The sequence below is a fragment of the Narcine bancroftii genome, chromosome 11 (genome assembly GCF_036971445.1).
Source record: "Narcine bancroftii isolate sNarBan1 chromosome 11, sNarBan1.hap1, whole genome shotgun sequence".
NCBI classification, from domain to species: Eukaryota; Metazoa; Chordata; class Chondrichthyes; order Torpediniformes; family Narcinidae; genus Narcine; species Narcine bancroftii.
The window spans coordinates 106,407,435-106,431,580 of NC_091479.1; the positions used below are offsets into that span (position 1 = coordinate 106,407,435).

The 24,146-nt window shown below is 37.6% G+C and overlaps 1 protein-coding gene across 5 annotated transcripts in view; it reads left to right on the plus strand.

Moving 5' to 3' along the window:
• The window catches only part of LOC138746296 (protein arginine N-methyltransferase 8-like), a 96,286-nt gene that overhangs the window by 64,895 nt on the left and 7,245 nt on the right, over nucleotides 1–24,146 (plus strand). For 3 of the 5 annotated variants that reach the window (XR_011346848.1, XM_069904520.1, XM_069904519.1), the window contains one exon: nucleotides 18,047–18,168. Coding sequence is in view for 2 of the 5 variants with exons in the window: in XM_069904520.1 (XP_069760621.1) it covers nucleotides 18,047–18,168 (122 nt within the window). In the remaining 3 variants the exon portion in view is untranslated. Of the gene's footprint in view, nucleotides 1–15,730; nucleotides 15,936–18,046; nucleotides 18,169–24,146 lie in introns of those variants that run through there. The other 2 variants (XR_011346846.1, XR_011346847.1) reach the window with 1 other exon arrangement.

Consider the following 24,146-nt stretch of genomic DNA (forward strand, 5'->3'; position numbering starts at 1 on the left):
CATAGCCCTTCCTAACTATCCTATTAGCCTGTGTGGTGACCTTGAGGGATGTATGGATTTACAGCCCAAGGTCCATCTGTTCATCCGCACTCTTAAGTACTCTGCCTACTGGTTAGTTCTTCCAAAATGCATCACCACACTTTTCCAGATTGAAATCCATCTGCCACTTTTCTGCCCAAGTCTGCATCCTCTCTATCACCTTGTAACCTTGGACAACTTTCAGCTCCACCCATAACTCCTCTAACCTTGATGTCACCCACAAACTTACTGACTCATCCATTTTCCTCTTCATCCAGGTCATTTATAGAAATCACAAAGAGCAGGGGTCACAGAACAGATCCCTCCCTATGGCATTCCACTAGTCACCGACCTCCAGGCAGAATACTTTCCATCCACTACTATTCTCTGCTTTCTTCCTCCAAGCCAATTTTTTATACATACTGCTAATTTGCCACTGATCCTGTGACTCATGACTTACTGGATGAGTCTCTAATGGGGGACCTAGTCAAAATCCTTGCTAAAATCCATGTCTACCACATCTACTGCCCTACTCTCATTAATTTCTTTGTATCTACTCAAAAAACTCCATTAGACTCGTGAGGCACTATGTTCCTTTCACAAAGCCATGCTGTCTATCCTTGAGTAGACTCTACTTCTCCAAATGCTCATAGATCCTATCCTTAAGAATCCTCTCCAATATCTTGTACACCACTGACACAAGACTCACTGATCTATAAGAGGATTCAAATATCATAGCTCCTGCCCCAGCTATCTCTTCTCCCACTTCTCTCACTTCCCCCACTTCCCACAGTAGTGACCGGCCCTGAAGATTTATCAATCTTGATGTTTTTGAGAAGATCCAAAACTTCCGCATCCTTAATCTCCACATTATTCAGCACATAGGCTTGTTCAATTTCAACCTCACCATGACCAAGGTCCTTTTCTCTTGTGAATAGTGACACAAAGTATTAATTTGGGACCTCCCCAACCTCCTCTGCCTCCAGGTACATGTTGCCTCATTTATCCTTTAGTGCCTTACCTTCATTCTCATTAACCTTCTTCACATACACATAGAACACCTTCAGGTTTTCCTTAATTTTTAATGACAAGGCCTTTTCATGCCCCCTTTGAGCTCTCCTAAGTCCTTTCTTAAGCTCCTTCCTGGCTACTACATACTTCCTGCTTCCTATATCTAATGTACATTTCCTTCTTCCTATTGACTAGTTGCCTGACCTGTTTCATCAGCCACGGTTCCCTTTTCCGACCATCTTTTCCTTGGCGCAGTGGGGCAAACCCATCTTGAACCCCGCCCAAGTGGTCCCTAAACTTCCTCCACATGACTTCTGTGCTTTCACCCTTAAACATCTGTTTCCAATTTATTCTCTTCCTTGAAAGTAGTGTCTCAAAAATACTACAGGTTCAGATGATTATCTGAGCCCTCTTCCAGCAACGTTTCCTGTTGATATTGTTTTTTTTTTTAATTTTTTTTATTTTTCACACCATAAACCACATTGATCAAGATACATACATTTTCCTTTTCAAATATATACAATGTCGTTTTCTCCTCCCTCCTCCCATCCCACCCTCCCTACCTCCCCTCCCATTCATTTAAAGTACAGAATCTAAGATACATTACATCAGTCAAACAATGTTGTCACTCAATAAAAATAAACAAGAAATTCCACTGAGTCAATTCTTTTCATTTCCTTCTTCTGTCATTTTAGGTGGTAGATGTCCCCGGTACGTTTTCTCTATTGTGTTTCATGTATGGCTCCCATATTTGTTCAAATATTGCAATATTATTTCTTAAATTATATGTTATTTTTTCTAATGGAATACATTTATTCATTTCTATATACCATTGTTGTATTCTCAAGTTATCTTCTAATTTCAAGGCTGACATAATACATTTTTTTTGCTAGGGCTAGGGCTATCCTAACAAATCTTTTTTGTGCACCATCCAAACAAATCAAGTCCAAATTCTTTGTTTTTTATGTTACTTAGGAGGAAGATCTCTGGGTTTTTTGGTATATTGCTTTCTGTAATTTTATTTAATATCTGGTTTAGATCTTCCCAAAATTTTTTCACTTTCTCACACGTCCAGATTGCATGAATTGTTGTTCCCATTTCTTTTTTACAATGAAAACATCTGTCAGATACTGTTGGGTCCCATTTATTTAACTTTTGAGGTGTAATGTATAGCCTGTTTATCCAGTTATATTGTATCATACGTAGCCTCGTGTTTATTGTATTTCTCATAGTTCCAGAGCATAACTTCTCCCATGTTTCCTTCTTTATCTTAATGTTTAAATCTTGTTCCCATTTTTGTTTAGTTTTACCATTTGTTTCCTCATTCTCCTTTTCTTGCAGTTTAATATACATATTTGTTATAAATTTTTTGATTATCATTGTATCTGTAATCACATATTCAAAGTTACTTCCCTCTGGTAACCTCAGACTGCTTCCCCATTTGTCCTTCAAGTAGGATTTCAGTTGGTAGTATGCCAACACTGTATCTTGAGTTATATTTTATTTATCTTTAATTTGTTCAAAGGATAATAATCTATTTCCTGAAAAACAATTTTCTATTCTTTTGATCCCTTTTTTCTCCCATTCTCTAAAGGAAAGGTTATCTATTGTAAAAGGGATTAACTGATTTTGCGTCAGTAATAGTTTTGGTAATTGGTAATTTGTTTTATTCCTTTCTACATGAATCTTCTTCCAAATATTGAGCAGATGATTTAATACTGGAGAATTCCTACATTGTACCAATATTTCATCCCATTTATAAAATATATGTTCAGGTATCTTCTCCCCTATTTTATCTAGTTCTAATCTAGTCCAATCTGGCTTTTCCCTTGTTTGATAAAAATCTGATAGGTATCTTAATTGTGCGGCTCTATAATAATTTTTAAAGTTTGGCAGTTGTAAGCCTCCTTCTTTATACCATTCTGTTAATTTATCTAGTGCTATCCTCGGTTTCCCCCCTTTCCATAAAAATTTCCTTATTATTTTCTTTAACTCCTTGAAGAATTTCTCCGTCAAGTGTATTGGCAATGCCTGAAATAGGTATTGTATCCTTGGGAAAATGTTCATTTTAATACAGTTTATCCTTCCTATTAGTGTTAATGGTAAGTCTTTCCAATGCTTTAAGTCGTCCTGTAATTTTTTCATTAGTGGATAATAATTGAGTTTATATAGATGGCCGAGGTTTTTATTTATTTGTATACCTAGGTATCGTATTGCTTGGATTTGCCATCTGAATGGGGATTCTTTCTTAAATTTTGAGAAATCCGCATTATTCATTGGCATTGCTTCACTTTTATTTGCGTTAATCTTGTAACCCGACACTTCTCCATATTCCTTCAATTTCTTTTTTTTTTTAATTTTTTATTTTTCACACCATAAATCACAATAGCCATGATATACACTTTTTCTTTTTCACACATTTACAGTGACTTTTTCTCCCCCCCCCCTCCCTCCTCCCAAGCCACCCCCCCACCCCCCCCTCTCATCCATTTTAGGTATACAATCTAGGTTGCATTAATTCAGTCAGACAATGTTGTCATTCAACAAAATTACACCAGAAATTCTACAGAGTCCATTCTTTCCTTCCATCAACTTAGGTAATGTTTGTCCCCGGTAGGTTTTCGCTATTGTATTTAATGTAAGGCTCCCATACTTGTTTGAATATTTCAATATTATTTCTTAAACTATATGTTATTTTTTCTAATGGAATACATTTATTCATTTCTATATACCATTGTTGTATTTTCAAATTATCTTCCAATTTCCAGGTTGACATGATACATTTTTTTGCTACGGCTAGGGCTATCTTAACAAATCTTTTTTGTGCATCTTCCAAGTCAATTCCAAATTCTTTATTTTTTATGTTACTTAGGAGAAAGATCTCTGGATTCTTTGGTATATTGTTTTCTGTTATTTTATTTAATATCTGATTGAGATCATCCCAAAATTTTTCTACTCTCTCACATGTCCAGATTGCATGAATTGTTGTTCCCCTTTCTTTTTTACATCGAAAACATCTATCAGATACTGTTGGGTCCCATTTATTTAACTTTTGCGGTGTAATGTATAGTCTGTGTAACCAATTATATTGTATCATACGCAGCCTCGTATTTATTGTATTTCTCATCGTTCCAGAACATAATTTCTCCCATGTTTCCTTTTTTATCTTTATATTTAAATCTTGTTCCCATTTTTGTTTAGTTTTACCATTTGTTTCCTCATTCTCCTTTTCTTGCAGTTTAATATACATATTTGTTATAAATCTTTTGATTAACATTGTATCTGTAATCACATATTCAAGGTTACTTCCCTCTGGTAAACTCAAATTGCTTCCTAATTTATCTTTCAATAGGATCTCAGTTGGTAATATGCCAGCGCTGTATCTCCAGTTATATTGTACTTATCTCTCATTTGTTCAAAGGATAAGAATCTACTTCCTGAAAAACAATTTTCTATTCTTTTAATCCCTTTTTTTTCCCATTTTCTAAAGGAAAGGTTGTCTATTGTAAAAGGGAGTAGCTTATTTTGCGTCAATATTAGCTTTGGTAATTGATAATTTGTTTTATTTCTTTCTACATGAATCTTCTTCCATATATTGAGGAGATGGTGTAATACTGGAGAAGTTCTATGTTGTACCAATTTTTCGTCCCATTTATATAATATGTGTTCAGGTATCTTTTCCCCTATTTTATCTAATTCTAATCTCGTCCAGTCTGGTTTTTCCCTTGTTTGATAAAAATCTGATAGGTACCTTAATTGTGCGGCTCTATAATAATTTTTGAAGTTTGGCAATTGTAAGCCTCCTTGTTTATACCATTCTGTTAATTTATCTAGTGCTATCCTCGGTTTCCCCCCTCTCCATAAAAATTTCCTTATTATTTTCTTTAACTCTTTGAAGAATTTTTCTGTCAGTTGTATTGGCAATGCCTGAAATAAGTATAGTATCCTTGGAAAAATGTTCATTTTAATACAGTTTATCCTTCCTATCAGTGTTAGTGGTAGCTCTTTCCAATGCTCTAAATCGTCCTGTAATTTTTTCATTAGTGGATTGTAATTGAGTTTATATAATTGGCCTAGATTTTTGTTTATTTGTACACCTAGGTATCTTATTGCCTGCATTTGCCATCTGAATGGGGATTCCTTCTTAAATTTTGAGAAATCCGCGTTATTCATCGGCATTGCTTCACTTTTATTTACGTTTATCTTGTATCCCGACACTTCTCCATATTCCTTCAATTTCTTATATAGTTCTTTTATTGATAGTTCTGGTTCTGTTAAGTACACTATCACATCATCCGCAAATAGACTGATTTTATATTCCCTGTCTTTTATTTTTATTCCTTTTATATTATTATCTATTCTTATCGATTCTGCTAGTGGTTCTATAGCTAGCGCAAACAATAATGGTGATAGTGGGCATCCCTGCCGCGTTGACCTGCTTAAGTTAAATTGCTTTGATACATGTCCATTTACTGTCACTTTCGCTAACGGTCCCTTATATAATGCTTTAATCCAATTAATATACTTCTCCGGTAAACTAAATTTTTGCAATACTTTGAACAAGTAATTCCATTCTACTCTGTCGAAGGCCTTCTCTGCGTCTAAAGCAACTGCTACTGCAGGTGCTTTATTTCCTTCTACTGCATGAATTAAGTTAATAAATTTACAAATATTGTCTGTTGTGCGTCTTTTTTTGATAAATCTAGTTTGGTCTAAATTTACCATTTTCGGTACCTTTTCTGCTAATCTGTTTGCTAATAGTTTAGCTATTATCTTATAATCTGTGTTTAGCAGAGATATTGGTCTATATGACGCTGGTGAGAGTGGATCTTTCCCTTGTTTTACTATCACTGTAATTATTGCTGTTTTACATGAATCTGGTAAGTTTTGTGTCTCATCAATCTGGTTGATTACATCCAGGAGGGGCGGTATTCATAGTTCTTTAAATGTTTTGTAGAATTCTATTGGGAGTCCATCCTCTCCTGGTGTCTTATTATTTGGTAATTTTTTTATTATCTCTTGTATTTCTACTGTTCCAAATGGTTCTGTTAATTTATTTTGTTCCTCTATTTGTAGTTTTGGTAGTTCAATTTTAGTCAAAAATTCATCTATTTTCCCTTCTTTCCCTTCGTTTTCAGTTCGGTATAATTGTTCATAGAATTCTCTGAAGTTTTCCTTAATTTCTTTTGGATTATATGTAATTTGTTTGTCTTTTTTCCTTCTTGCCAATACCATTTTCTTAGTTTGCTCTGTCTTAAGCTGCCATGCTAGGATTTTATGTGTTTTTTCACCTAGTTCATAATATTTCTGTTTTGTCTTCATTATATTCTTCTCCACCTTATATGTTTGTAATGTTTCATATTTTATTTTTTTATCCGCCAATTCTCTTCTTTTAGTTGTATCTTCCTTTATTGCTAATTTTTTTTCTATGTTTACTATTTCCCTTTCCAACTGCTCTGTTTCCTGATTATTGTCCTTCTTCATCTTGGTTGCATAACTTATTATTTGTCCTCTAATGAATGCTTTCATTGCGTCCCATAGTATAAACTTATCTTCCACTGATTCCGTATTTACTTCAAAGTACATTTTTAATTGTTTTTCAATAAATTCTCTAAAATCCTGTCTTTTAAGTAGCATGGGGTTTAATCTCCATCTATACATTCATGTCCTCTAGCTTTACTGTCAGTATTAAGGGTGAATGGTCTGATAGCATTCTCGCTTTATATTCTGTTTTTCTTACTCTATCCTGCATACTAGCTGATAACAAAAATAGGTCTATTCTTGAGTATGTTTTATGTCTAGTCAAGTAGTATGAGTATTCCTTTTCTTTTGGGTTTTGTTTCCTCCATGTGTCCACAAGTTTCATTTCTTGCATTGATTTAATTATAAATTTGGTTACTTTGTTATTCCTGTTAATTTTTTTCCCCGTTTTATCCATATTTGGATCCAAATTCAGATTGAAATCCCCTCCTATTAGTATGTTCATATTCCTTCAATTTCTTATGTAATTCTTTTATTGATATTTCTGGTTCTGTTAAGTATACTATAACGTCATTGCAAATGAACTGATTTTATATTCCTTGTCTTTTATTTTTATCCCTTTTATTTTATTTTCTGTTCTTATCAATTCTGCTAGTGGTTCTATAGCTAACGCGAACAATAAGGGTGATAGTGGGCATCCCTGCCTTGTTGATCTGCTTAAGTTAAATTGCTTTGATATATATCCATTTACTGACACTTTCACCAATGGCCCCTTATATAATGCTTTAATCCAATTAATATACTTCTCTGGTAAACTGAATTTTTGTAATACTTTGAATAAATAATTCCATTCTACTCTGTCAAAGGCCTTCTCTGCGTCTAAAGCAACTGCTACTGTTGGAGCTTTATTCCCTTCTACTGCATGATTAAGTTAATAAATTTACAAATATTGTCTGTTGTTCGTCTTTTTTTAATAAATCCAGTTTGGTCTAGATTTACTATTTTAGGTACATAAACGGCTAATCTGTTTGCTAATAGTTTAGCTATTATCTTATAATCTGTGTTAAGTAAAGATATTGGTCTATATGACGCTGGTGCGAGTGGATCTTTCCCTGTCTTTGGTATTACTGTAATTATTGCTGTTTTGCATGAATCTGGTAAGCTTTGTGTTTTATCAATCTGGTTGATTACTTCCAGGAGGGGAGGAATTAATAAATTTTTAAATGTTTTATAGAATTCTATTGGGAATCCATCCTCTCCTGGTGTTTTATTATTTGGTAGTTTTTTTATTATCTCTTGTATTTCTACTATTTCAAATGGTTCTGTTAATTTAATTTGTTCCTCTATTTATAATTTTGGTAGTTCAATTTTAGTTAAAAATTCATCTATTTTGTCTTCTTTCCCTTCGTTTTCAGTTTGGTATAATTGTTCATAGAATTCTCTGAAGTTTTCATTAATCTCCGTTGGATTATATGTGATTTGTTTGTCTTTTTTCCTTGATGCCAATACCAATCTCTTAGTTTGTTCTGTCTTAAGCTGCCATGCTAATATTTCTGTTTTGTCTTCATTATGTTCTTCTCCACCTTGTATGTTTGTAATGTTTCATATTTTATTTTTTTATCTGCCAATTCTCTTCTTTTAGTTGTATCTTCCTTCATTGCTAATTCTTTTTCTATATTTACTATTTTCCTTTCCAACTGCTCTGTTTCTTGATTGTAGTCCTTCTTCATCTTGGTTACATAACCTATTATTTGCCCTCGGATGAACGCTTTCATTGCGTCCCATAGTATAAACTTATCTTTCACTGATTCCGTATTTATTTCAAAGTACATTTTAATTTGTCTTTCAATGAATTCTCTAAAATCCTGCCTTTTATGTAGCATGGAGTTTAATCTCCATCTATACATTCTTGGAGGGATGTCCTCTAACTCTTTTGTCAATATCAGGGGTGAGTGGTCCGATAATATTCTAGCTTTATATTCTGTTTTTCTTACTCTGTCTTGCATACGAGCTGATAACAGGAATAGGTCTATTCTTGAGTATGTTTTATGTCTACCCGTATAATATGAATATTCCTTTTCCTTTGGGTGTTGTTTCCTCCATATATCCAAAAGTTGCATTTCTTGCATCGATTTAATTATAAATTTGGTTACTTTGTTCTTTCTGTTAATTTTTTCCCAGTTTTATCCATGTTTGAATCCAAATTAAGGTTGAAATCCCCTCCTATTAGAATGTTCCCTTGCGTGTCTGCTATCTTCAAAAAAATATCTTGCATAAATTTTTGATCTTCTTCGTTAGGTGAATATACATTGAGTAAATTCCAAAACTCCGAATATATCTGACATTTTATCATTACATATCTCCCTGCTGGATCTATTATTTCCTCTTCTAGTTTAATTGGTACATTTTTACTGATTAATATAGCTACTCCTCTAGCTTTTGAATTATATGACGCTGCTGTTACATGTCCTACCCAATCTCTCTTTAATTTCTTGTGCTCCATTTCAGTTAAATGTGTTTCTTGCACGAATGCTATATCAATTTTTTTCAGTAAATTTAGCAGTTTCTTCCTTTTAATTTGGTTATGTATTCCGTTAATATTTAAAGTCATATAGTTCAACGTAGCCATTTCATACTTTGTTTATCTTTCCTTTCCGTTTCTTCATCATCACCTTTCCTTCTTATCCATTTCCGCTCTCTTGTTTTGAACACTTTATAAGACAACATTTCTAAAACATCAAACATTTCCCTTATTCTCCTATCTAAAATTTCTTTAACCCCATTATCCCCTCCCCTTCCTGAGTTGCCCTTTATCCCTTGTCGGGCAACCACATCTCCCCTCTCCATTTGGATTTGCAAATTCACTCGCAAGCGTCAACTGATTTCGCAGTGACCGTAACTCCTCCCCACCCAGCCCCCCCCCCAGAAAAGATTTCAATTTTCATATATAACAAAGGTCATTATTTTAATTCCCTCCTTACTTCCTCTCTTCCCTTTCATTCCCTTATTAATTCTTATCTATACTCTATATATTTTCCTTTAAATACAGATCCACTCATGTATACACATATATACATACACATCTATATATATATACCCATATACATACATACATATAGTTCGTGGTCATTTTTACTCTCGTTACATATCTTCATCTCTCTGCCTGTTTTGTAGTTGTTCTGCAAATTTTCGTGCTTCCTCTGGATCTGAGAATAGTCTGTTTTGTTGCCCTGGAATAACTATTTTAAGTACCGCTGGGTACTTTAGCATAAATTTATATCCTTTTTTCCATAGGATCGTTTTTGCTGTATTAAACTCCTTTCTCTTCTTCAGGAGTTCAAAACTTATGTCTGGATAGAAAAAAATTTTTTGACCTTTGTATTTCAGTGGCTTTTTGTCTTCTCTTATTTTCTTCATTGCTTTCTCCAATATATTTTCTCTTGTTGTATATCTTAAGAATTTTACTAAAATAGATCTTGGTTTTTGCTGTGGCTGTGGTTTCGGGCTAATGTTCTATGTGCCCTTTCTATTTCCATTTCTTCCTGTAATTCTGGTCTTCCTAGGATCCTGGGGATCGAATCTTTTATAAATTCTCTCATATTCTTGCCTTCCTCATCTTCCTTAAGGCCCACTATCTTTATATTATTTCTTCTATTATAATTTTACATTATATCTATCTTCTGAGCTAACAGCTCTTGTGTCTCTTTAACTTTTTTATTAGATTCTTCTAATTTCTCTTTTAAGTCCTCTACTTCCATTTCTACGACTGTTTCTCGTTCTTCCACCTTGTCCACTCTTTTTCCTATATCTGACATGACCATGTCTATTCTATTCATTTTTTCTTCTGCACTTTTAATTCTTCTTTTTATTTCACTAAATTCTTGTAATTGCCATTCTTTTACTGATTCCATATATTCTTTTAAAAAAAAATATCCATTGTCTTGCCTTTCCCTTCTTCTTCCATTTCTCTATGTTCTTCTTCTTCTTCTTCCTCTGGGTTGGTCATCTGTTGTTTCCTTGTTTTCTTTTTACTCTCTTCTTTCTTGTCTGTGTTCTCTTCCTGTTGTTGTGTTGCAGCTGTCATCCTCAGCTGTGGAGATCGACTCCTCAGCTGTTCCCCCCTCCCGTCAGTGTGTTTTTTTTTCATGCGCATTGTGCATGCGCGACTCCTCGCGCATGCGCGATTGCGCACTTTTACTTGGCTCCGCGAGCCATTTTTGTAGTCCCGAGCTCGGGACTTCCACTGACCTGAGGGAGCGGGCTTCTCTCTCCGCGGCGGGCCTCCTCGAACAGGTAAGGCCTTCACCTTCTTCTTCCGACGTTCTTTCTTCTTCTCTTCTTCCCGTTGCTTTCGACTTTTCTTTCTTCGCTGCCATTTTCTTCCCACCTTTACTTTTACTTTGTTTTAATTTTTATTCTTGTAATTTTGTGTTTTGTGTATTTTTTTTAAACTTTTCCGGAGAGGGCTGGAGTTCCCTGACCGGCCACTACTCCATCACGTGACTCCCCTGTTGATATTGTTGAGAGAGGGAAGGAAGACCCAGTGATCTTCTCAGCAGTTTCAATCACCCTCCATACTGATCTCTGATCTGAGGCTTTGCAGTTACCATGCCACACTATGATTTCTCAAGAAGTTTTCCTGGGCAGTATGGTTGGCGGAGCAGTTTGCGCAACACCCTTTACAGCTCCAGCAATCGAGACCGGTCCTGGTTTAGAATTTCACACTGTCTGTAAGGAGTTTGTATGTTCTTCCTATGTTTGTGTGGGCTTTCTCCATGGGCTCCAGTTTCCTTCCACCCTTCAATAATGTTCCAGGGGTGTAAATTGGGTGGCGCAGACTCATAGGGTTGAATTAGTCTGTTTCAGTGCTATATGTCTAAATTGTTTTTAATGTAGATGTCATGGCATCAAAGGTGAGTTAGTCAATTGGGTATGAAGTAAAAACACTGCTGGAGATGCTCAGTGGGTCAAACAGTGTACTTTATGTAGCAAAGATAAAGATACATAAACAACACTTTGGGCATGAGCCCTTCATCAAGGTACCTTAATTAATAATTACTGGGAAATACTCATGTTCTTGGAACAGAATCCCGTTAGACCTCCACATATACCCACCATTCTGATATAGCAGTTCGGCTACATCTGGGCCAAAATAGTTCATATTGTTATTGCACCTTGAGAAATGTCCACTTATGGTACTAAGGAGAAGAAACACTAAATTGTCTTTTTTTTTTTATTTATTGGGATTGAGCAGGAGGCCATTCAGCCTTTCAAATCCATGCCATTTCCTAGCAGAACAATTCCATCTGTCCTCCAATCTCACCTGCTCTTTGGTTTCTCTGCACGCCTCCCTTTTATCCTAATATACTAATGCTAACATGCTAATAAAATACTTTAGGGTTTTCCTGGATTTTATCATCTAATACTTTTTCATCCATATTCTTTACCTTCCTGATATGCTTTTTTTAAAATCTCATCCCTATAGTTTAAGTAAGATGATAGGACAGTAGGAGGAGAGAAGTTGATGCACAATACAGAGTGATTGATGGACTCCTACTCTTAAATCTTGTGCTGTGATTTTTTAAAAATATGCTATTAAATGACATAAATCATGGGCATGTGATTAGACCATACATAGGAGCAGAAATAGGATATTTAGCCCATTTCATCTTTCTGCCATTCAATCATGAGCTAATCTATTTCCCCACTCAACCCCATTGTCCTGCTTTATCCCCATAACTTTTGATGCCCTGGCTAATTGAGAACCTGTCAATCTCTGCCTTAAATACACCCCATGGCCTGGCATCCACAACTGCTTGTAGCATCAAATATCACCCTCCAGTTAAAGAAAATCCTCCGCATCTCTGTTCTAAGCAGAAGCCCTTCAATCCTGAAGTTGCACCCTCTTGACCTGGAGTCTCCCACCGACTCTGTCCATGCCTTTCAACATTAGAAATACTTCAATGAGATCCCCCCTTCATTCTCCTAAATTCCAATGAGTACAGTACAAGAGTTGTCAAATGCTCTTCATATGATAACCCTTTAATTCCCAAAATCATCCTTTGTGAACCTTCTCTGACCACGCTTTTTTGAATATTTATTATTTTCCAAATTTAAACTCAGTTATCAACATTGCCAGTGTCAATGTTAACAGTATCAGCATTGATTATAATTAGCCATTTTATACCGTTTTCTGCAGAGTTCAAGTTCTTTTCATCTCCCTCCCTCCCCACATTTAACACTTTACACTTAACTAACCACAGTTACACACAACATTCAAGACACAACAAAGGTATAAGACACATCAGGGTTTTATGGGTTTGTCACGACAGAGTGGCCAGTGCTCAGGCTGTTTTCTTCTCTTGACTTTTACTAGTTGGGATGGGATGGAACCCACCCCCCCAAATTGAGGGATAGACAGGGAAGGTGGAGCGGGGAGGCGTGATGCTCCACACTGTAATCATGTTCATATGGAATTTAAGTATGGTTGTCAAATTTTCAAAGAAGTGTTATACTTTTTTCTTAAATTATAAGTAATTTTCTTCATGAGAACACAGCTTTGCATTTCCATGTTCCAGCGCGCAATACTCAGGCAGGAGTTGGATTTCCAGGTAACTGCTATGCACTTCCTGGCCACTGCCAATGTGATCACTACGAATTGGATTTGAAATTGGACAGGTTCATTGTAAATCTTATCTACATTGTTTCCCAACAGGAACAAATCTGGGTCCTGTGGGAATTCTTTGCCTATGATTTAGATCGGAACATTGTACACTCAACCTGGAGATGTACCAAGGTGAGACCCAGAAATGCCACATCTAAAGCATTGGTCTGACAATTTTGCTTTGGATCTGTTCAATTTTTGCGGCGTAAGGTACATCTAGTGTAGAAAGTTGTATTGTACCAGCCTGTACCATCCATTGATGATTGCAGTCATGCTGATCTGACACGTCAAACCAGCACCGCTCATCAATTGTTATTCCTAGGTCTGACTCCCACCTCTGCTTGATTCATGAAGGCCTGGTTTAGGTCCTTCCGCTTGGAGCAAGAGAGACATTGCTGAGATGAACTTCCGTTGTTCCCACTTCGAATAATGGCCTCTATATCGCTGAACATTGGTAGGGCCATAGTTGAACCCAATTTGTCATGCAGGAAAGATCTTATCTGAAGGTAGCAGTGGAACGTCTCATTTAATAAATCATACTTATTCCTGAGTTGTTCAAATGACATTAGTTGCCCTGCTCGTAACAGTCCTCTATGCACCTGATGCTATTCCGCGCCATCGTCAACATTCATTGGAATGACTTCATCACCAACATCGAAGTACTCGAGCTGGCAGCGTCCCCAAGCATCAAATCTGTGCTGCTGAAGACCCAACTGCGCTAGGTGGGTCACGTCTCCAGAATGGAGGACCATCGCTTTCCCAAAATCGTGTTCTATGGCGAGCTCTCCACTGGCCACCGTGACAGAGGTGCACCAAAGAAGAGGTACAAGGACTGCTTAAAGAAATCTCTTGGTGCCTGCCACATTGACCACCGCCAGTGGGCTGATCTCACCTCCAACCGTGCATCTTGGCGCCTCACAGTTCGGCGGGCAGCAACCTCCTTTGAAGAAGATCGCAGAGCCCACCTCACTGACAAAAGACAAAGGAGGAAAAACCCAACACCCAACCCCAACCAACCAATTTTCCCCTGCAACCGCTGCAACCCTGCCTGCCTGTCCCGGATCGGACTTGTCAGTCACCAACGAGCCTGCAGCAGACGTGGACATACCCCTCCATAAATCTTCGTCCGTGAAGCCAAGCCAAAGAAGAAGAAGAATTTGGAGTCAGGGGTGTTCTCTGAACACTCTTGAAGAATTGTGTAAAGAATAAGAGTTGGGACATGTCTAAATGTGTTCACAATCATAACTACTTGTTGTTGGCTAATCTCATGATGTGTAGAATGCTTGGAGAGGAATTGACTGTTCCCCTGCTGATCAATGCTGAGGCGCTCAAGAAGACAGGAAAGAAACTGTAGTAAAGACATGGTATCGACCATGGTAAAAGTAACGCAGAATGTCTTTTTCAGTTCAGACCTAAGAAATAATTTCACACCTAATTTATTTTAAACGACACACCATTTATTTTCAAGATTCCATTGTATTGAGTCACTCTCATGAAGCTTAGATATCTATAAACAATTGAGACCCAAACAAGGTCCAAGGCCTGCTCCTTATACATTTGTTATTCTGCATACTGGTCTATCTTTGCCAGACTCCCTTGACTAGTGACTCACAGCTACCTTGTGCTACAGGCATTTCCTACGTGGGCCTTGAGCATCTCGGCCTTGATCAGTAACCTGAAGGCCACCATTAGTTCCTCCACAACTATTAAACACATGTGAAATTAGTTAAGACAGCAACAAGTAATTAAGAATGTGAACACATTTAGACATGTCTCAATTCTTGTCCTTTCCACAATTCCTCATTCTAACGTCAGCAGCACATCCTCTCTTAAATGAGGAGTCCAAAACTGAGGTCTCGTCAGTGCCTTATGAAGCCTCAACATCACATCCCTGCTCCTATATTATCTTCCTCTCGAAAATAATGTCAGCATTGCATTGTGTTTTTCATCACTGACTCATCACCATGCAAGTTTACCTTCAGGTTATCTTGCACGATGGCTGTTTATTTCTTCGAGCACAGTGCAAGACCATGAGCTTTCCAACATTGTATTTCATTTCCTATTTCTCTGCCCCTTCTCCTAATCTGTCCTTCTGCAGCACTACCTACTCCTCCACAAATCTTTCATCGTTTGTCAAAGTTGGCCACAAAGCCATTCCTTTCATAATCTAACTCATTGATATACAGCATAAAAATACGCAGCCCTAATGCTGACTTCCTGTGAACACCACTAGCAACAGGCAACCAACCAGAATATGATCCCTATATCTTGGCTTTGTACCAATCACCCAATGCTCTACCCACGCTCGTATGTTTCCTGTTATACCAAGGGCTTTTGTTAAGTACAACGTCCACTGCATTTCCCTTATCCAACCTACTTGTTTCTTCTCAAAGAATTCCAATATGTTTGTCAAGCAAAATTTTCCCCTAAGGCAGGGTTTCCTAAACTGGGTTCTGTGAAAAACGAAGGGGGTTCTGCCAAAGAAATGACAGAGAGTAATATCCTGTTTTTCTTTAAATTACTTATTACCTCTATCTTTTATGTTTTTTTACACAGCCGCTGTGTTCTGGGAAATTATTCCCAAATTCCCGGAACACAATCTGTAAAAAGGTTGGAATGGAAATGAATGCAGGGATGGGAAAAGTTGCAAAATGAACAGAAGTGATTGGTCTTGGACCAGAGATTTAGAAGAAATGAAAGACTAGCTTCTTGCATTTGGAATTTGAACATAGAAGTTAAGAAACTGGGGGCATTTTTGATGGTGAGTTTGATAGTATGTTTACCACAGACAGGAATGTCAATATCACATTCATCCAATGATAAGCGCTGTAGGATAAGCAGGCATGGAATGATGGAAAAAATATTACATTTGATTCTACCAAGGGAAGAAATGATTTAAAAAAAATATAAAACTGGAGTAAACGCAAGGCAACTTCCACAGTCATGGTGATCTCAAGGTACAGTAGATCATGTGATTACAAATTACTTGCTTCTGATTAAACTCTTAGAGTCAAACAGCATGGAAGCAGGCTCTTGGCCCAACTTGCCCATGCCGACCAAATTATCCTTTCCACTTTTGTCCCACCTGCTTGCATTTAGCCCATATTTCCTCTAAACCCATCCTATCCATGTATCCATCCACTTTTTTCTTAAACATTGCAAAAATACCTACCTCAACCACCTGCTCTGACACCCTCGGTGTTTATTTTTTTTTATAAGTTACCTCTCAGATTCCTATTTAATCTCTTTTCCTTCACCTTAAACCTGTGTTCTCTGGTTGCTGATTCCCCTATTCTGGCCAAAAGACTGTGGTTACGAATCAATTCTTCTCAAGATTTTGAACACCTCTGAAGTCACCCCTCATCCTCCTGCGCTCTAAGGAATAAAGCCTAAGCCTACTCAACCCCTCCTTGTAGCTCAGGGCCTTGAGTCCTGGCAACATCCTCGTAAATCTTCTCTGCATCCTCTGCAGATTGACAGCATCTTGCTTGCAACATGGTGATCTAAACTGAACACAGTTCTCCACATGGGGCTTCAACAATATCTTGTACAACTGCAACTTAATCTCTGAACATCTACACTTAATACTCTAATAAAGACCAATCTGTCAAAAGCCTTTTTGATCACCCAATCTACCTGGGACTACTTTCAAGGTACTATGTGCCTGTATAGTAAAATATCTCTGCTCTACAACACTCCCTGCCATTCACTGTATTGGTCCTGCCTAAGTTAGACCTCCGAAAATGCCACACATCACACATCTCTCTGTTAAATTCCATCAACCATTTCTCTGCCCAACAGATCATGGTCCTACTGCAATTTTTGGCAACCATCTTCATTATCTACAATATCAGACAATTTATAGTTATCCACAAATGTTTTTATCTAAATCATTGATATTAATGACAAACAGCAATGGGGCCAGCGTCACAGGCTTCTTCAAAAATCAATTCCATCTCCACTCCATATAGTCATTTTTCTATCTAATCTGCTCCCTCATGAATCCCACATGATTTAAATCTCCAGAGCACCCTTACTGTGCATTACCTGACCTTGCTGAAATCCATATGTACAACACCCACAGCTCTGCCCTCCTCATTCTTGGTCACATCTTCAATAAGCAGATTTCAAAGATACTACCTTCCACTTACAAAACCATGCTGAATATCTATATTCACCTTTTGTCTGTCCAACTGCAGATGCATCTTCACCCTCAGAATACTCTCTCATACTTACCATCCACAGATGTGAAGCTAACCGGCCTGTCCATCCCAAGCTTTACTCTGCAGACCTTGAATAGAGGCACAGGATTTGCCACTCTCTGGTTTAATGGCACTCCACCTGTACTTAACAACAACTTTTAAATCTCAGCCATGGAACCTGTAATTTCCTCTCCAGCTTCCACAGTGTCCTTGGTCACATCTGACCAGGCCCAGGAGATTTCCCTACCCTCAACATATCAGGACCTTCAACACTTCCTCAACTGAAGCAATAACTGTTCTGAAGTCACTACCATTGACTGCCCCAAATTCCCCAGCGCTCATGCCTTTCTCCACAGTAAAAACAAAGGAGAACTTGCCCATCTTCTGGGGTTCCACTGCATTGATTCCCAAGGGCTCCTCTTTTTCTCTAGTTATCCTTTTCCTTTTTATGTACAGAAAATCTCTTGCGATCATCCTTAATGTTATTTGCCAGAGCTATCTCCAATTTCCCTTTTTAGCTTGGTCCTTAGTTCCCAAAACTCTTCCAGGTATAAATTTTATCTCCAGGTGCCAAATGGGTCTATTTACAGTTTATTTAAGTTTAAATTTGTGAAGTGTTTGAGAATGTATTTTCAGATCATAATATTCTTGTTGACTTGTTTGTTTGAAGCTCCTGATGCTCCATACACACACTGGAAACAGACAGTATTTTACTTGGAAGACTATTTGACTGTGAGACTGGGAGACGAGATTTGTGGGACCTTCACAATGAATCCCAATGCTAAAAACAATGTAAGTTAAATCTGATCACTGAGTGTCTGTAGAGAGTCATCCTTATCAATCTTTTATAAAACAAATGTTCCCATTATTTCAGACACATTACAACTTCTGAGTTGGAGGACAATTTAGGTTTCACTCCTTGAATTTGAGCTCCAATCTAGGCTGACATCCCAGGACATTCCATTGTTATCCTGTTTGCATTTTCACATGGACTGCCCTCAGTGTACTGGGGGAATCAGTAAATATTATTGAAAAAAAGATTTGGTGGGTATCATACTTCTGATGGACTGAGTACATGTGAGAGGTGAGGGAAAGGAAGCACAATCGATTTTTCTTCCATCCATGTGCCTGTCTGAGAGTCTCTTAAATGGCCTAATGTTTCAGCCTCCACTCCCATCCTTGGTAATGCATTCCAGGCCCCCACAACTCTCTGTGTTTATATATAAAAAAAAAAAATCCTGCCCTGGGAAAAAGTTGCTGGTTGTCCACCCTATCCCCTATCTATGCTTCTCCTCTGCACCCTCTCCAAAGCTTCCACATCCTTCCTGTAATGAAATGTGCAGAATTGAACACAATACTCTTAACTGTGGTCTCACTAGAAATTTGTAGAGTTGCAACATGACCTCTCGACTTTTGAACTCAATCACCCTTTCAATGAAGCCAAACACCCCATAGGTCTTCTTAACTATTCTACAAACCTGAGCAGTGACCTTGAGAGATGTTTAGATTTGGACCCCCAAGTCCCTCTGTTCATCCACATTTCTAAGTAACTGACCATTAATCCTGTACTCAGCCTTCTGGTTTGTCCTTCCAAAACGCATCACCTGACACTTATCCAGATTGAACTCCATCTGCCATTTCTCTGTCCAATTCTGCATCCTGTCTATAATCCACTTGTAACGTCAACAACCTCCAGTTTCATCCACAACTCCTCCAACCTTCATATCATCCGCAAATGTACTGACCCATCCTTCCTGCTCTTCATCCAGGTCATTTATAAAGATCACAAAGAGTTCAACATTCTCACTGCCCGTGGGAAGAAGCCAATTCGCAGCCTGGTGGTTCTGGCTCTGATACTTCTGTATCTCTCTTTCTTGATGGGAGTAGCTGAAAGATGCTATGTGCAGGGTGGTAGGGAACCTCGTGGATTTTGTGATCCCTCTTCAGGGAACAAAGAAGATAGAAAACCTACAGCACCATAAAGGTTCTTCGATTCACAAAGTTGTGCCCAACATGTCTAACCGTAGAAATTATTTATCCTTACTCATAACCCTCTGTTTTTCTAAGCTCCATGTCCTGATTAAGATGTCTCTTAAAAGTTGCTATTGTATCTGCCTCCACCACTGTTACCGGCAGCACGTTCCACTCACTCACCACTCTCTACATAAAATAACTTGACATCCCCTCTGTACCTATTCCCCACCACCTTAAACCCAAGGCCTCTTGTCGTACCATTTTAGCCCTAGGTAAAAGCCTCTGACCACCTACACAATCAATGCCTCTCATCATCTTATACACCTCCATCAGGTCACTTCTCATCCTCCTAGGAGAAAAGGCAGAGTTCACCCAACCTGTTTTCATAAGGCATGCTCCTTAATTGAGGCAGCATCCTTGTAAATCTCCTCTGCACCCTTTCTATTGCGACCAGAACTGAGCACAATACCCAAATGGGGTCTGACCAGGGTCTTATAGAGCTGCAATATTAGGGGTAGGCTGCAACAATCCCGGTGAATCCCGTCGAAAGGGGAGGGAGTGAGACTGTAGTGATCCTCTCTGCAGCTCTTATGGTCCTGTGGATTTTCCTCTAATTTGATGCTCGACAGCAACTGTGCCACACTGTGATGCAGCCAGCCAGGACACTCTTGATAGAGCTTCTGTAGAAAGTTGACAGGCTGTTGGCTGGTAGCCTTGCCCACTTCAGATTTTGCGGAATTGCAGTCATTACTGCGCCTTCTTTGCAAGTGAGGAGATATTTTGTGTACAGGATAGGTCACTTGTGGCCTCAGAGGAACTTGGTGCTCTCCACTACCAAGCTATTTATGTGTAGTGAAGGGTGGTCAACCCTGGTCCTCCTGAAGTCCATAATCATCTCCTTCAACTTGTCCACATTGAGACTCAGGTTGTTATTCTCACACCCTTTCATGAGATTTTCCACCTCTTTCCTGTCGTATTACTCATCATTGCTGGTGAGGCCGACTACTGTCATGTCATCTCCAAACTTTTTTTTTAAAACTTTATTTATTCGTTCAAAATACAGATAATAAGTAACATATATAACAATAAACAAAGCATGAATGTTATATTTTATATATTTTTTTTAAAAAAAAGAAAGAAAAAAAAAGGAAAGAAACCCCCCCCCCCTTCAGCCAACTCTCCTAAGGAGAGCCATAAAGAAAAAAAATAAAGAAAAGTAAAGCATACATATTAAAATCTAGTCAATATAAATCAAAATGTAAATATTCTGAATATAACAACCACCTATTAATTTAAAAAAACTATAGTTATCCACGAAACATATGTAAATTTTTCCATTATTAAACAGTATTTCATCTCATTATGCCAAAAGTCTCAAATTTAATCATTTCAGGTAAAATCATATCTCGACCGAACACGTTTTACCAAAAATCGAACTTGATAAAAATACGCTTACGCTTAATCGGATTGTTTAAACCCCGAACATTAAAAGTAGCAAACTTCAACTTTGACATATCCACTAATATTACCAAAAACTAATAATATCAATATATAAAGACTCAGATCAACGTAAATAGGCCCTCCAATAGGAGAAAAAGAAACAACAAATTAAAGTCTAAATAAAATGAAAATAAAAAAAAGATCAAAAGAAAACCCCCCCCCCCCCCCCCCCCCCAAAAAAACTACCAAAAGGTAGTAATCCCTAAACAAAAGTTGGGTGTGGGAGGGAGTCACGTGATGGAGTAGTGGCCGGTCGGGGAATTCCAACCCTCTCCAGAAAAGTTAAAAAAAAACACACAAAGCACAAAGGTACAAGATTAAAATTTATAATAAAGTAAAAATAAAGGTGAGAAGAAAATGGCAGCGAAGAGAGAAAAGTCGAAAACAACGGGAAGAAAAGAGGAAGAAAGAATGTCGGAAGATGAAGGTGAAGGCCTTACCTGTCCGAGGAGGCCCGCGCGGAGAGAGGCCCGCTCCCACAGGTCAGTGGAGGTCCCGGGCTCGGGACGACAAAAATGGCTCGCAGAGCCGAGTAAAAGTGCGCAACCGCGCAAAAAAAACCCACTGACGGGAGGGGGGAACAGCTGCGGAGTCGATCTCCACAGCTGAGAGAGACACCTGCAGCACAGCAACAAGTGCAGAACAGAGAAAATAACGACAACAAGAAAGAAGAGGGTAAAAAGAAAACAAGGAAACAACAGATGGTCAACCCAGAGGAAGAAGAAGAAGAAGAGAAAGAAATGGAAGAAGAAGAGAAAGGCAAGACAATGGATGTATCTTTTTTAAAGATGGTCAACCCAGAGGAAGAGGAAGAAAGACGTGGAAGAAGAAGAGAAAGGCAAGACAATGGATATATCTTTTTTAAAGAATATATGGAATCAGTGAAAGAATGGCAATTACAAGAATTTGATGAGATAAAAAGAAGAATTAAGAATGCAGGAGAAAGAATGAATAAAATGGAAGTGGCCATATCAGAATTGGCAAAAAGAGTGGAAAATATGGAAAAACGAGAAACATTTGTAGATATGGAAGTAAAAGACTTAAAAGAGAAATTAGAAGAATCTAAAAAAAGCTAAAGAAGCACAGGAGCTGTTAGCTCAGAAGATAGATATAATAGAAAACTATAATAGAAGAAATAATATAAAGATAGTGGGCCTTAAGGAAGATGAAGAAGGCAAGAATATGAGAGAATTTATAAAAGATTGGATCCCCAGGGTCCTGGGAAGACCAGAATTACAGGAAGAAATGGAAATAGAGAGGGCACATAAAACTTTAGCCCCGAAACCACAACCACAGCAAAAACCAAGATCCATTTTAGTAAAATTCTTAAGATATACAACAAGAGAAAATATATTGGAGAAAGCAATGAAGAAAGTAAGAGAGGACAAAAAGCCACTGGAATATAAAGGTCAAAAAATTTTTTTCTATCCAGACATAAGTTTTGAACTCCTGAAGAAGAGGAAGGAGTTCAATACAGCGAAAACGATCTTATGGAAAAAAGGATATAAATTTATGTTAAGGTACCCAGCGGTACTTAAAATAATTATTTCAGGGCAACAAAACAGACTATTCTCGGATCCAGAGGAAGCAAGGAAATTTGCAGAACAACTACAAAACAAGCAGAGAGATGAAGACATGTAATAAGAGTAAAAATGACCACGGTCTATATGTATGTGTGTAAAGGGGTATATGTGTGTATATATATAGTGTGCATACATGAATGTATCCGTATTTAGAGGAAAATATATAGAGTATAGACAAGAATTAATAAGGGAGGGAAATGGAATAGAGGGAATAAGGAGGGAATTAAAAGAGTAACCTTTGTTACATATGAAAATTGAAATCTTTTCTGGGGGGGCTGGGTGGGGAGGAGTTACGGTCACTGCAAAATCAGCTGACGTTTGCGAGTGAATTCGCAAATCCAAATGGAGAGGGGAGGTGTGGTTGTCCGACAAGGGATAAAGGACAACTCAGGAGGGGGAGGGGAGATTGGGGTTAAAGAAGTTTTAAATAGGAGAATAGGGAAAATGTTTGATGTTTTAGAAATGTTGTCTTATAAAGTGTTCAAAACAAGAAAGCAGAAATGGATAAGAAGGAAAGGTAATGATGGAGAAACGGAAAGGGAAGATAAACAAAGTATAAAATAGCTACGCTGAACTATATGACTTTAAATATTAACGGAATACATAACCAAATTAAAAGAAGAAACTGCTAAATTTACTGAAAAAAGAAAAAATTGATATAGCATTTGTGCAAGAAACACATTTAACTGAATTGGAGCACAAGAAATTAAAGAGAGATTGGGTAGGACATGTAACAGCAGCATCGTATAATTCAAAAGCAAGAGGAGTAGCTATATTAATTAGTAAAAATGTGCCAATTAAAATAGAAGAGGAAATAATAGATCCAGCAGGGAGATATGTAATGATAAAATGTCAGATATATTCGGAGTTTTGGAATCTACTCAATGTATATTCACCTAATGAATAAGATCAAAAGTTTATGCAAGATATTTTTTGGAAGATAGCAGATACGCAAGGGAACATATTAATAGGAGGGGATTTCAACCTGAATTTGGATTCAAATATGGATAAAACTGGGAAAAAAATTAACAGAAAGAACAAAGTAACCAAATTTATAATTAAATCGATGGAAGAAATGCAACTTTTGGATATATGGAGGAAACAACACCCAAAGGAAAAGGAATATTCATATTATTCGGGTAGACATAAAACATACTCAAGAATAGACCTATTTTTGTTATCAGCTCGTATGCAAGATAGAGTAAGAAAAACTGAATATAAAGCTAGAATATTATCGGACCATTCACCCTTAATATTGACAATAAAGTTAGAGGACATCCCTCCAAGAATGTATAGATGGAGATTAAACTCCATGTTACTCAAAAGGCAGGATTTTAGAGAATTCATTGAAAGACAAATTAAAATGTATTTTGAAACAAAAGTTGGGTGTGGATCACCCACCAGTGGCTGATGACTAGTAGAACATAGAGCAAATTTCTCCCTCCCCAGCCAAACAAAGAATAGCAACAAGATATCATAATGACATAAAAAGAAAATAAAAAATAAAAAAGTTCTTCTATTCATCCAAGAAATTCCAGACTCAGCAACCCCATTTCAAGGAAGCGGACTCTTTCCATTCCCGTTTCTCCCATTTCTGCCGTTTCTTCCATTTCCAGAACAACCAGATTTTTCTTTAGGAGACAATGTTGGGCTACGTCTTTGTCCTCTTACATCTGGCAACGAATCAGCAAAACTCATTGCTTCACACTCATT